We start from the raw sequence: 16,476 nt of genomic DNA, 5'->3' as shown, positions 1-16,476 counted from the left end.
TTTATGGTAATTTAATGGTTCTATGATACGTCATATACTATTAAATATGCATTAGATGCTAGGTACACAGTACATGATATTAAATATGCATTAGATGCTAGGTACACAGTACATGATATTAAATATGCATTAGATGCTAGGTTCACAGTACATGATATTAAATATGCATTAGATGCTAGGTACACTGTACATGATATTAAATATGCATTAGATGCTAGGTACACAGTACATGATATTAAATATGCATTAGATGCTAGGTACACAGTACATGATATTAAATATGCATTAGATGCTAGGTACACAGTACATGATATCTAAAACAATCACACTACAAATTGTATGCAAAATAATTTATATTCATATTCATACTCAAATTTAATCTATATTTGTTAAGATCTAGTAGTCTTGGTGGGTCACTGATTGGCTTCCTTGCGTTTTTTGAGGTTTCATTAGCATTCAATGCCCCTCGTATTGCAATCTGATTGGTTTGCTTGTGTCTTGCGTTTCGCATCATTGTGCTGTGTTCAGTTCATCGTTTTGCTGTTCCCCGCCTCGTTGTGCTATGGCTCGTGTCTTGATTTGTGAAGTTCTGTCTTTGGCTGTAAACACTCAACTATTCAATTACGTAAAAACACTTGAACTCTGGAGAAGTTGAATACATATACATAGTCCAAATACGTAGTCCAACTAATTACTGAGACATATATAAATATATCTACTTCAGAATTATTTCAATATTAAAACGTTCCTTGATACAAAAAAACACGCCATACCAATGCATATTTGTAAGTAGATATCGAAAGAAAGTTTTACAACAAACTAAAGTTTTTCTTTGTATTTAAGATAACTTGGATATTACATTTTGGATACCTCGGAGTCTGTCACCATCATTTATAAATATCATAAAATTATGTTTATTTTGGAATCAACATTTAGTTTGATGACAACAATGTTTGAACACCGACCATGCAATGGACTGTTGCACAGTAAAACATTCTTTCATTGAGTTTTTCAATGCGGTATCCCGATAGTGTTGGTTAAACCAGCATGTTCTTTCTTTCCAACAGTAATAAAAGTATGAAACAGATGTCATTTTTATTCGTCGCACTGTTCAACAGACGCATGATATAGCAGTAGATTATCGTTTGTAGAAAGCTAAGATTTGGAAGAATACGATTGTGTATTTTTCGTCAGGGGGTTAGACATTTCGTCAAACATTAAGACATTCAAGTGAACCTTCTATTTTTCATGTGGAATGGCTGTTTCTCACTTTTCGTTATTCCTATGATTATTTCACTGTGTCTCCGAATTTTGATATGCCTCATAGTTTAGAGACATTGTCTGTTGAACTTAATCTTGTGGCCAGAATTAAAAATCAAATAATCACTAAAACTATGAGATGTAATTGTTCACGCAATGATTAATATTGATTTGTGTATCATTAGCGTACTGAAAGATGACATTTCCAATTGTCGCGATGGTTGCCATAAAATGTGTCATTTTGTTTGGCTGTGAATAAACAGATAATTAATAATCAAAAATTTGCCATTTGACTATACATATACAATTATCTGATTTACAGGACTGTTTCAACAAACAATTGGTGGTCAATCTACTAAAAAATGACAAAACTTAAAAATTAAATCGGATGCTAACTCGAAAAAGATGGCGTATTGCATAATTGATTTATTCAAGTTCAATTGTTGAAACTCGAACAGTACAATCAGTTCTGATTTGTGATAAAAAGGTGACTGTTTTGCCTCGCGGTGCATAAAAATGAACGTAGCGTTGGCTATGCTAAACAGGGATTCGCGTGTTATTGTTGTTGTATCGCAGATATCGTTATAGATTAACAACAAGTCATAAACATTATATTTATTTTGATTTATTTGTCAGTCAACACAAATAATCTCTGCACATTTTAATGTGTTGATTGAATGTCCGGTGTACAAATGGTTTTAATTGCACCGTCCGGGATATTGCATGGGACAGATAAGAATCCAGTATCTGTAAAAGAAAAAAAAGAAAAACTAATTTTTGATTAGGAGAAATGAAATGAACAATGAGTATTTTCATGAACATAAGGATGTTGTCAGTATCTATTACATCATGCCAATACTACAGTTCAAAACGTATAGGATTGTAGTTAAACCTTAACAACATTTTAAATCGATTACATTGTGGAATGATAATCAATTAGTGATCACAATGTTACCATCGTTCTTTTTCAGATATCGACCTCTTGCAATAGATTGTTTGGGGATCTGCCAGTATCCTCTTTCATGGAGTTTTTGAATGTAGTTCAATCCTGACAAAGTCGACGATACAAGCATGGTACACACTATTACCAGTATTAAAAATAAGGTTGTGAATTTCTTCATTTCAATTTTAAGCCTGTTAGTGAGAATTTTCAATGTTCAATCAGTTGAGAGAAAATGACGAGTTAAATAAGTGTTGATATATGTTTTCGTGGTAAATAGTGAAATACCTTGGAATGTGCTGAGCCCAGCGTTGTTTGCAATAAAAAAAGATATGACATCATTGACCCGAGTCTTGGATACAAATTGGTTTATTCCACTACAAAAATTGGCATCCTCTATACACTGATTTGTCGGCTATTTCAAGATAACCAGTCATTTCGTTGGATACATTTTATTGTTTGCATGGCCATAATTTAGTTTTAGTATTTAAGTTGAGACATGTCAGTCAGGTGACCTGACTTCATCCTGTAACATCCTGTGATGCTGATACCTGACTCCAGTGAGCTATCACGGGGAAATTCTCCTCCTTTGAGGTCTCCACACGTGCCAGCGGGGGAATCTCGTCTCTGTCTCTATATCGCTTCCCTTTGAAGTACGGGATCGGGAACGTCACTTAAACTATACAGTAAAATAAGACACACATACGTTTCAACTCTCGTCTTTAGTCGGTCAGTCGAGTATTCTATAAGACACAGCGCCCTGGGGAAAAGTCCCCAAGACTATCGCAAGGCTGGCCCAAGACTCTGTTAGACTGCCCCACGACTGCCCCAAGACTGCGTCTGTCGTGGTGTTCTCGCCAAGACCAACTAAAACAACTTTATTCATTTTCCAAAACCTTAACCAATTACAAAGAAGTTAAAAGACTCTAAGGCGTTGCCTTCACACATTCAACCAATCACCCTAAGTACTGGACACGTCATATCTTTTGATTAACCGTTCACTACATTAGTAACTGCGAATACCAACTGTCAGAAATAGTAGTCCGAATAGCGACGGTTATATCGTAATTAGTTCCAAATCACTGAGTCGAGTTCCATCCAGGACCTCGCATGAGCCTAAACGATGACAGACATAACACAGTCATTCGCTAGTAATCAGCTAAATAAGTCGATTAACAGATACCCGCGAATAAATTCATCACAGAGCTGTACCTTATACAGGGGAACATGTACAGACGTGCTGGGCAGTAATCCCTGCTGATCAACAGGAACCACTGACACTCACTGCCCGAATGGCTCCCGTTGTACCAGTGCTACCAGTAACAGCAGATAGCAGTAGTGCAGTTGCCGATACTCCCTGGACACAGGGCATGAGTTTAAATTGTAGTGCGGCTGCTTCGACAACGAAGGAACGCAACATTGTACATTGCTGTTCACGGGAGAATGGAGTGTTCCCTGCAGCATCGATCAGGTCCTAAATTTTGTTTGTTTACTGTATATTCCCATTCATTGCTGGTTCTAGTGACTAGCACTCTGTAATATTTATGTATTAAAGTGAAAGAAACCTATATTGTGTTGTTTTGATTTATTGTATTCGTTACCGGTATATTTCCTTCCCTGCACTGCCTCAGGTGTGGTGATATACTTTCATCAAACGATCCTCACCCCGTGACAGCGGACAAGCTGAATGGAGAAGACTTATAAGTTAAGCACTCTACTGGAGATGTCTATTAGACTTATATTGAAGATAAGCTTCCAGCTTCTGAATACGGATTAGCCTCACAAAGACCCCTCTCCATATTTTACGTCACAATATTATCATATATATGTATTATAATTTTGATATATAATCAGGAAATGAATAATTGGTTATTTAAAACAATGATTGTTGATAGAAAAAAACCCACAAATAGTAGTTTTTTGCATTTACTGGCTTATGTGAGTAAATTGCTTATTCAACAGCACTATAAAAACAGGGAATATGGACATTATTTAAGCTAGTAATGTTTACAATATGTGGCATAGTCTATTTAAATACATAGAATGAAGACGTGGTGGTATTTCAGGATATTAATAAAAGTGTTATATTCTCATACATTTATATGTCATTATTTTTTGGATTTTGTCAATTATTCATCAAAGACAATTATATATGTGTTTTAAATTCATGAATAAAATACATACATAGTGTTAGCTTTACTGAACACAGACAACACAGCTCGTATTTCATTACCTGCAACAACAAATGTTTATGGTAATTTATTGGCTACATGATACGTCGTGTACCACTAAATATTCATTAGATGCTAGATACACAATGCATGCCGTGTACCACTAAATATTCATTAGATGCTAGATACACAATGCATGTCGTGTACCACTAAATATTCATTAGATGCTAGATACACAATGCATGTTGTGTACCACTAAATATTCATTAGATGCTAGATACACAATGCATGTCGTGTACCACTAAATAGTCATTAGATGCTAGATACACAATGCATGTCGTGTACCACTAAATATTCATTAGATGCTAGATACACAATGCATGTCGTGTACCACTAAATATTCATTAGATGCTAGATACACAATGCATGTCGTGTACCACTAAATATTCATTAGATGCTAGATACACAATGCATGTCGTGTACCACTAAATATTCATTAGATGCTAGATACACAATGCATGTCGTGTACCACTAAATATTCATTAGATGCTAGATACACAATGCATGTCGTGTACCACTAAATATTCATTAGATGCTAGATACACAATGCATGTCGCGTACCACTAAATATTCATTAGATGCTAGATACACAATGCATGTCGTGTACCACTAAATATTCATTAGATGCTAGATACACAATGCATGTCGTGTACCACTAAATATTCATTAGATGCTAGATACACAATGCATGTCGCGTACCACTAAATATTCATTAGATGCTAGATACACAATGCATGTCGCGTACCACTAAATATTCATTAGATGCTAGATACACAATGCATGTCGTGTACCACTAAATATTCATTAGATGCTAGATACACAATGCATGTCGTGTACCACTAAATATTCATTAGATGCTAGATACACAATGCATGTCGTGTACCACTAAATATTCATTAGATGCTAGATACACAATGCATGTCGTGTACCACTAAATATTCATTAGATGCTAGATACACAATGCATGTCGTGTACCACTAAATATTCATTAGATGCTAGATACACAATGCATGTCGTGTACCACTAAATATTCATTAGATGCTAGATACACAATGCATGTCGTGTACCACTAAATATTCATTAGATGCTAGATACACAATGCATGTCGTGTACCACTAAATATTCATTGGATGCTAGATACACAATGTATGTCGTGTACCACTAAATATTCATTAGATGCTAGATACACAATGCATGTCGTGTACCACTAAATATTCATTAGATGCTAGATAGACAATGCATGTCGTGTACCATTAAATATTCATTAGATGCTAGATACACAATGCATGTCGTGTACCACTAAATATTCATTAGATGCTAGATACACAATGCATGTCGTGTACCACTAAATATTCATTAGATGCTAGATACACAATGCATGTCGTGTACCACTAACAATTCATTAGATGCTAGATACACAATGCATGTCGTGTACCGCTAAATATTCATTAGATGCTAGATACACAATGCATGTTGTGTACCACTAAATATTCATTAGATGCTAGATACACAATGCATGTCGTGTACCACTAAATATTCATTAGATGCTAGATACACAATGCATGTCGTGTACCACTAAATATTCATTAGATGCTAGATACACAATGCATGTCGTGTACCACTAAATATTCATTAGATGCTAGATACACAATGCATGTCGTGTACCACTAAATATTCATTAGATGCTAGATACACAATGCATGTCGCGTACCACTAAATATTCATTAGATGCTAGATACACAATGCATGTCGTGTACCACTAAATATTCATTAGATGCTAGATACACAATGCATGTTGTGTACCACTAAATATTCATTAGATGCTAGATACACAATGCATGTCGTGTACCACTAAATATTCATTAGATGCTAGATACACAATGCATGTCGTGTACCACTAAATATTCATTAGATGCTAGATACACAATGCATGTTGTGTACCGCTAAATATTCATTAGATGCTAGATACACAATGCATGTCGTGTACCACTAAATATTCATTAGATGCTAGATACACAATGCATGTTGTGTACCACTAAATATTCATTAGATGCTAGATACACAATGCATGTCGTGTACCACTAAATATTCATTAGATGCTAGATACACAATGCATGTCGTGTACCACTAAATATTCATTAGATGCTAGATACACAATGCATGTCGTGTACCACTAAATATTCATTAGATGCTAGATACACAATGCATGTCGTGTACCACTAAATAGTCATTAGATGCTAGATACACGATGCATGTCGTGTAGGACAATTACACTAAAAAGTTACACTTAAATTATACAACAATATATATTCAGATTTAATTAATGTATGTGTTCTAGTAGCCTTGTTTTTTCTTAGCACAATAATTTTGGCTTCTTTCCCTTCGTTTTGTCACCTGATTTGTTTGCTTGACAATGTGTTAGCTTCATTTTTGGAGTATTTGTATTTGTCTCGTTTTGCTGATTAGAATTTGAGCGAATTATGAAGTCATGTGGTTATGCACGCTATCACTGCATGCTCATTCAAATAATTGTGGTTGTCAATCAATATATTATATTTCTGTGATATGGATTTCTTGCCCATAATTTAATTCAAATAAGATGTTAGCAATTTATCAAGAATATGTTCGGCCACCAACGCCTGAAATCTGATTGCTCACATTATCACATTATTAAGTGTTGGTCACGTCGACCCGATGGTCTATATTGCTTTAATCAACAAGTAGTTTAACCAAACATGAGAACATATAAAGCAGTGAATCAGCTTTATTTTCTCCAGCGTTAGTTCATGCAAACAGGTGAATAGGTATCATTATACATCAATGAATGGGTGGCTGTTATTATACATCAATGGAAAGGTGTTATCATACATCAATGAATAGGTAACATTATACATCCATGGATAGGTGGCATTATACATCAATGAATGGGTGGGTGTTATTATACATCAATGGAAAGGTGTTATCATACATCAATGAATAGGTAACATTATACATCCATGGATAGGTGGCATTATACATCAATGAATGGGTGGGTGTTATTATACATTAATGGAAAGGTGTTATCATACATCAATGAATAGGTAACATTATACATCCATGGATAGGTGGCATTATACATCAATGAATGGGTGGGTGTTATTATACATCAATGGAAAGGTGTTATCATACATCAATGAATAGGTAACATTATACATCCATGGATAGGTGGCATTATACATCAATGAATGGGTGGGTGTTATTATACATTAATGGAAAGGTGTTATCATACATCAATGAATAGGTAACATTATACATCCATGGATAGGTGGCATTATACATCAATGAATGGGTGGGTGTTATTATACATCAATGGAAAGGTGTTATCATACATCAATGAATAGGTAACATTATACATCCATGGATAGGTGGCATTATACATCAATGAATGGGTGGGTGTTATTATACATCAATGGAAAGGTGTTATCATACATCAATGAATAGGTAACATTATACATCCATGGATAGGTGGCATTATACATCAATGAATGGGTGTTATTATACATCGATGGAAAGGTGTTATTATACATCAACGAATAGGTAACATTATACATCCATGGATAGGTGGCATTATACATCAATGAATAGGTGTCATGCATTAATGAATATGAATCATCATACATCACTGAATTGGTGTTATTATACATCAATGAATAGTAACATTACACATCAATAGATAGGTACCATTATACAACAATGAATTGGTGTTATTATACATCGATGAATGGGTGTTAGTATACATCGATAGATAGGTGCTATTATGTATCAATGAATAGGTAACATTATACATCAATGGATAGGTATCATTATATATCGATGAATAGGTAACATTATACATCGATAGATATGTTATTATGCATCAATGAATAGGTAACATACATCACTAAATAGGTACCATTATACAACAATGAATTTGTGTTATTATACATCGATGGGAAGGTGTTATACATCAATGAATAGGTAACATTCTACATCCATGAATAGGCTTTATTATACATTCATGGATAGGTGTTATTATACATCCACGGATAGATGTTATTATGCATCAATGAATAGGTGTAATTGTACATCAATGAATAGGTATCGTTATACATCAATGGATAGGTGTAATTATACATCAATGAGTAGGTATCGTTATACATTGATGGATAGGTGTTATTAAACATCAATGAATAGGTATCATTATTCATCAATGAATAGGTGTAATTGTACATCAATGAATAGGTATCGTTATACATCAATGGATAGGTGTTATTATATATCAATGAATAGGTAACATTACACATCAATAGATAGGTGGCTTTATACATCAATAGATAAGTGTTATACATCGATGGATAGATATCATTATACAGCAATGAATGGGTTTATTATACATCAATGGATAGAAATACATTGATGGATATGTATCATTATACATCAATGGAAAGGTGTTATACATCAATAAATAGGTAACATTCTACATCCATGAATAGGCTTTATTATACATTCATGTATAGATGAATAGGTGTAATTGTACATCAATGGATAGGTGTAATTATACATCAATGAATAGGTATCGTTATACATCAATGAATAGGTGTAATTGTACATCAATTAATAGGTATTGTTATACATTGATGGATAGGTGTTATTAAACATCAATGAATAGGTATCATTATTCATCAATGAATGGGTGTAATTGTACATCAATGAATAGGTATCGTTATACATCAATGGATAGGTGTTATTATATATCAATGAATAGGTAACATTACACATTAATAGATAGGTGGCATTATACATCAATAGATACGTGTTATACATCGATGAATAGGTATCATTATAAATCAATGAATGGGTTTATTATACATCAATGAATAGGTATCATTATACATCAATGAATAGGTTTCATTATACATTGATGGATAGGTGTTATTAAACATCGATGAATAGATAGAAATACATCGATGGATGGGTTTTATTATACATCAATGAATAAGTGTTATACATCAATGAATGGGTTTATTATACATCAGTGGATATGTATCAATATACATCAATGAATACATCAATGAGTAAGTATTATCATAGACGAACAATTGCCTTCTCAAAAAATGGTCATGAATTGTCCACTTGGAGAAACACACTATTGCATTTCATGCTTGAAAAATATACCAAGAAAACAGTAAACTATCATTATTAGTTATCTTTTCCCCAAGCTTCTCGTGTACTGCATACAGACTTGGGCATTCAAGAGCTTATCTTACAAGCAAAATGTATAATAACTTTGTAAATGACATTGTTATATTCCAAAACGTTCTACAAATAAACCAGTCTGTGGAGTTTGCTTCCATAACTTTAGTCCAAATATATAGTTCAGGGAAGATTGCTCAACACTACAATACACAAGGTATCATGCGAACACATTCTAACTCTATGTTATGCATACTATAATTTCTCTTGAGTAGCGAATAGTTTGTATTTTACAACATTCACAGTCCCCATTTTCAGAAGAGAATAATATTGGAGTACAGCACTCAAAGTTACTTTAACAATGTGGATAAGGGTTCAGTGCATAGCATACTGGTTCTAACCAAAAATAAAAAAAAATTAAAACGACAATACACAAACATTTTGTTAAACACTTTATTACACAACTATGACCAAAAACAATAGAATTGACTACACTTGTGTTCAAATCGATTAAATACACATGAATAACACTGTCATAGTATGTTATATGCTGTTAATGCAAATGCTCCATGATTATTTTACAGTATTTGCATAATGCTATGTGTGATACAGGATTTTAACGTTCCAAAGTATCCCAATTTTTTTAAATCTAATTTCACAGCTTATGTCTTCCTTGATGGTATATGGACAAAGTGGTAGATGTCCATCCACATGGATACCAGTTTTCTTGTACAATAGTTACACACCATTATGACAATCACTTGGGAGGAATGTATTTGTCAAGGTACTCTATTCGTTTTTTGTGCGGCCATTTCCTCTGTGGTGCTGTATAGAGTGGTGGGGCGTCATAATCATATACTGGTTCCCTCATATCTGAAAACAAAATAAACACTTAGTACTAATGTAGCAAGGTGTCTTGACCAGTAATTGTACAAAATAATCAAGATTTCATACATGTTTGGTTAAGGCCAATGTGAAAAACAGTTGTTTGAATATGATGACTCATAGTAAATACCACAAGTCATTGGCAATGACATGTCACGTCACGTTTTTAGTGAAAACAATGAAAAACATGGTATGGTCAGATTATGTTTAAATATTGGGATAGTATTTAGCATATTAAATACAAATGTGCTTGAAGTATAAAGACTAAGTTTGAATGAAATTGGTCAGGACATGCCCCAGAAAATCAATGACATGTCCAATTGTTGATTTTTTGGGACAATTAATGGCTGTCAGTTGAAGGTCAACAAAATAAAACAAAGTGATATTCACATGTATCATGATTTGTGTGATGTAACAACAGGCAGGCATGCACAGAAAATAACAGACAGAAGGATGCATGTGACAGTCAAAAGTCAGCAATTTTTTATCAACTTGCAAAACTTATTTGCAGCAGTCACACATCAGATGTGATGTTCATATGTTCAGTAGAAGCGCTTGAGAAATGATACAAACAGAAAATGTTTAGAAGGCAAAATTGATTAAAACTTGGCCAAAGGTCGTTGAAAACAAATGGATGTGAAAATGCACAATTTCTTTGAAATTCAAAAATAACTGAAAACAACATTTAACTGATTATATCTTGCCTTTGTACAAAATTTAACCCAAATCTGTACAATTATTTCTTTAAAATGAGCAGAACACACTTGTAAAAAACAAATGGCCACCAATTGGCTATTTTGAATTGAATTTGATTTCAATAAAGTAAAAATCATACCATCATACAGTATGCATACAATGTATCCATGTTTTGGTCAACTATAACAGATCAATGAATGAGGGCGTGATTTTGGCACGAGCCAATTGGGTTCCGACTTACATGAATGCAACTGCTGTGATTAATCAAAGAAAGCTTAGAAAGAACTCCCATGTGCTGAGAGTATTGGAGACACATTAAATATAATTCGAAATTACTTAGCTGAAAACTAATTATGCAAATCAGAAAATTAATATGACCAGATTTGAGTGTAAAACTAATGAGGTCTGCGCAATGTAACAGAAAATCTATGTCTCCAAGTTTAATTGAAATGTGATTAGAACCAAAAAATTATGAATTATTATGCTTATTAGGGAATTAATATGAACAGATTTTTACCCCAAACTAATTAGGTTTGTACATTGTCCTAGAGCATCTTTGTACTAAGTTTCATTGAAATGGAATAATTAGCACCGTGAAAACTCCAAAATTTCGACCCCTCTAAAAATTTGACCGCCTATTTATTTGCCGGGTTTCGGTGTTTTATTTACCTCCAAATTTTCGACTCCACTAAAAATTGCCGACTCATTCTTATTCGAAAATTGCGACCAGTTTTAGTTTTCCCCCAAACGAAAAAAAAAAACGATGTGAGCGTTCAAACGGGACCTTCCTCAAAGGCATGAATCCGGGTTTCTGATTGACTGAGAGATTTTTATTTTATTGGTAACGAAAATATATTCTAAATAAACGAAGTTTCAAATAAAAACGAACACAAAAATCTCGGCATGCTGCGTTTCTGAATTGTTGATTATTACTGTACTCAGTAGTGATTATAATAATGTACACAAAATAAATTTGTTGAATGGTTATGAAATACAAATAAAAGTCAACTTAGTTTCATCGTAAGCGAATGATTCCGGTCTCGTATAAACGTTTGATGCTGTAGGATATCCGCCATGTTCTCTTAGGTCAAATAGGTCAAATCGCTAATTAACCAATCAAAAAGCTGGATGATGCGAAAACGGCATGATTTTTTTTAAATAAAAAAATTAGTTGTTTTTAAAAAATAAACTGGTCATCTGAAGAATAATTTAACATTGTTCACAGTGATAACAGCTCATTCTCGAAAGGAAGCTTACCCGCTCACGCTAGTCACGATAAAAATCATACACGTGTACTCTTGAATAGACAGACGTCAATGACTACGGTAAAACTTAGACTCTATTTTAGCCGGCAGGATTGATTGAAATGTCCGAAAAATGACGCCAAAATACACCTTAAAAGTCCCATTTTATTTTCTTAAATCCCATTATATTTTTTAATCCAAGGGCGAATTTACGGCAGAATTTGGTCCCTCAAATCACCGGTACGGTGCTCAAATAAGGGACACGTGAGCTTTGATTCTAACCGGATACATTGCACTGGGTCGGGGAGATCGTTTGCTAAACTTCCATGTATCTTTTGTCCAATGGGTACCTGTACTTCGAACATTCGCAAGTTTTCCTAGGTAGTGCGAGACAGCTTTGTCTTTTGACCTATTAGTTTTGTGCTGACCTCTTCTCCGCGTCTTGATGTTTTGTTTTGCTTGTCATAATACTCACTGATTGATGACTTTGTTTAGATTTTGAGTTACAACTCGGCCACAACCTTTGCTTTTACCGTGAAACATGAGGAAGTTTACGTCAATTGACGGACATTGCATTTTTTAAAAACTAATGAAGCACACTGTCTATCATCCCCATTTTTTTTTGCTGATTTCTATTCTGAAAAATTCGACCGTCCGAAAATGCACCTTAATTTTGACTCTAAAAACATGTCACATTTCTAACACAAATTATTTAAAACCGGTCGAAATTTTGGAGTTTTTACGGTACTTTAGATATCAGTGTGAAAGATTAAAATTGGTTAATTATGCAAATTAGGTAATTAATATGTACAGATTTTAACCCACAATTATTCAGGTCTGTCTATTGTCCTACAGCATCCATGTACATTCATTGATATGTGATGTATAGTACCTGAGATATCAGTGTGAAAGTTGGTTAATTATGCAAATTAGGTGATTAATATGCACAAATATTTACCGGAAACTAATTGGGTCTGCATAATTCTAGATTCATTGAAATATGATGATTAGTACTTTAGATATCAGTAGAAAAGCTGAAAATTAATTATGCAAATTAGGTAATTAATATGCACAATTATTTACCCTAAAACTAATCAGGTCTCTGCATAGTCCTAAAGGATCTATGTACCAAGTTTCATTGAAATGCGATGATTAGTACTTGAGATACCCGTGGAAAAGCTGAAAATTAACTAATTATGCAAATTAGGTGATTAATATGCACAAATATTTATCGAAAACAATCAATCTCTGCATAGTCCTTGAGTATGTAAGTACCAAGTTTCATTGAAATGTAATGCTAACTACTTATATCAAATGCTGAAAATTAATTAATTATGCAAATTAGGTAATTAATATGTACTGATATTACCATAAAAACTATCAGGTCTGTGCAGTGTCGTATGACATCTATGTACCAAGTTTCATTGAAATGTGATGATTAGTACTTGAGATATCAGTGGAAAAACCGAAAATTGACTAATCATTATGCAAATTAGTTAATTAGTATCCACGGATTATTACCAAAAACTAATCAAAACCTAGCATTAGTTCAGAGCATCTATGTACCAAGTTTCATCAAAATCCAATGAGTGGTTGTTTAGATATCAGTGGAACAGTCATGGAACCACTAAAAAATAGCTAATTATCATGCAAATTAGGTAATTAATATGCACGGATTTTTACCAAAAATTAATCAAATCTGCGCATATGTTTAGAGCATCTATGTACCAAGTTTCATCAAAATCCAATGAGTGGTTCTTTAGATATCAGTGGAACAGTCATAGAACAGCTAAAAATTAGCTAATTATCATGCAAATTAGGTAATTAACGAGCATGGATTTTTACCAAAACCTAATCAAATCTGCGCATTGGCCCAGAGCATCTATGCACCAAGTTTCATCAAAAACCGATGTATGGTTCTTGAGATAGCAGTGGAACAGTCGGACACACATACACACACACATACACACATACACACATACACACATACAGACACACTAACTGCAAAGACTCCCATTTTGTGCTTCGCACATGGGAGTCAAAAATGTTTGCACATGCCAAGATCCAGTAACATGAATGTAGGAATAGGAGGACCATAGTTGCATGTCCTTCACTTTACTTACTCAGAGTTTGACGGTACATGTCAGTAACTGATTTATCCCATCGACACTGGAAGAAATTCAGTCCACCGGGAGTGATCACGTCTTCATAACGTCTGTAAAAATCTAATGTTCGAAAAGTCCTCTCTTTCAAGCTGTGACTGTAGATAGAATGACAATTCACATAATAGTTGGAAGTTATGCAATGATAAACAGAATGATAATTGTCAATGATACATTCATTGGTATCATCAGATATACATACAGACATGAACATTAAAAACATTACATATAAAATACAGATAATCAATAAAAGAACTGATGAGAGCCTTGGAGGCATATTAAAACTGTTTCAAAATTGAAGATTAACCTTTCAAGCATAATGCTTGGCAACTAATATTTATCTGCTTCTTGATTTGCACAACGTGAAAACGATGAAATCCACATTATTGAAGTTTATAATACGGTACTTACAGAAAATAAATCTGTGATTTGCAGTCTTACTATATCCCAAGGCACCTCAATTGAAATCTGATTGTTTGAGATTAGAAATAGGCTAATAATTTTTTGATAATCAATATGCATGCTGTAACATTAAACTAATCATGTCTGTGAATTACCCTAGAGCATCTATGAACCAAATTTCAGTGAAATGTGATGACTATGAAATTTAGGCAATTAGTACGCTTTAATTCAATCCAAAACTAATTAGATCTTTAGCATTGTTTCCAGACACTTGTATACCAAGTCCTATTGCAATGAAATAATTGTTTTTCTGAGATACAGGTAGAAAATTGGGTAATTATTATGTATATTAAGCAATTATTATGCACAGATTTCAACCTACACTTAACTAGATCTGTGCATTGTTCCGGGGCACTTACTTATCAGTTTCATTGTAATGTGATGATTAATTCTTAAAATTTTTTTTGAAAAGCCAAAAAGTAAATGATTATGCATATTAGTTAATAATTACTTGAGATATCAATGGAAGAGCTGAAAACTGACTACTATGCAAATCAGGAAATGAAGAAAACTAATATGGGTCTGCGCAATTTCACAGAGTATCTGTACCAAGTTTCATTGAAATGTGATTAGGACTTGAGATTAGGATATTAATAAGAGCTGATTTTAACCTAAAACTGAGCACATTTGTGCATTGTTCTAGAGAAACAAGTTTTATTAAAATTAGACCAGCTGTACTGTATGGACAGACATAAAGACATAAATGTATAAGTACATACAGACAGGGTAAACGCAAATGCTCCCATTGTGTGCTACACACATGGGAGTCAAAAAATTTTCACACCAGATCATGTAATATTTGAAGAAATGATCTCTTTTTTCCTATGTTATAACATTTGTAGCGATCTAATTCCTAATAATTAAGTACCGGTACACAGCTGAATCGATTCTAAAACTAAAGGAATTAAGTTTTTTATCAGACATCTATAATTTGTGGTTGTCCCTCAATCCCTTATTTTTTACCCCTTTAATGAGATAACATTCATTATTGTGTATCCATATGTAATACAAAGCTGTAAAATATACCATGGCGAGTTTCTTTTGTCTTGGCTAAAATCAATGCATCCGTCCTGCTTGAATAGAATGAATATAAACCTATGATACCCGGTACCCTGAGCTGGGAATGGTTTTATATAGTCACATACAACCTCTCCTTTGCTGATGTCATTACCAGGTATGTTGCCACTGAAATATTACATAGTAATTGATTAGAATAAACAAAAGTTTTAAGATAATCAAACAATGAGGGCATACATCAGCAAATAAAAAAAAAAAATTTGAAAGTAATTTGAGGAAGCAGGTGACTACATAACAGGCAGCTAGACGAACAGTTGAATACAGTTGAAAAATATAGGAAAATAGGTACAGTACTTTACAGTAGATAT

The 16,476-nt window shown here is 33.6% G+C and overlaps 1 protein-coding gene across 1 annotated transcript in view; it reads right to left on the bottom strand.

Moving 5' to 3' along the window:
- Nucleotides 1–10,081: 10,081 nt before the first annotated feature.
- The window catches only part of LOC100368324 (large ribosomal subunit protein mL38-like), a 17,108-nt gene continuing 10,713 nt past the window's right edge, over nucleotides 10,082–16,476 (bottom strand). The window contains exons 6-8 of the mRNA XM_002733808.4: nucleotides 16,118–16,276; nucleotides 14,591–14,727; nucleotides 10,082–10,515 (exon numbers count right to left, since the gene is read on the bottom strand). Coding sequence (XP_002733854.3) covers nucleotides 10,400–10,515; nucleotides 14,591–14,727; nucleotides 16,118–16,276 — 412 coding nt within the window. The 3' untranslated portion in view covers nucleotides 10,082–10,399. The remainder of the gene's footprint in view (nucleotides 10,516–14,590; nucleotides 14,728–16,117; nucleotides 16,277–16,476) is intronic.

This window comes from Saccoglossus kowalevskii, chromosome 6, assembly GCF_978046115.1.
Source record: "Saccoglossus kowalevskii chromosome 6, keSacKowa6.1, whole genome shotgun sequence".
Taxonomy (NCBI): domain Eukaryota; kingdom Metazoa; phylum Hemichordata; class Enteropneusta; family Harrimaniidae; genus Saccoglossus; species Saccoglossus kowalevskii.
This window is presented reverse-complemented; position numbering and strand designations above follow the sequence as displayed.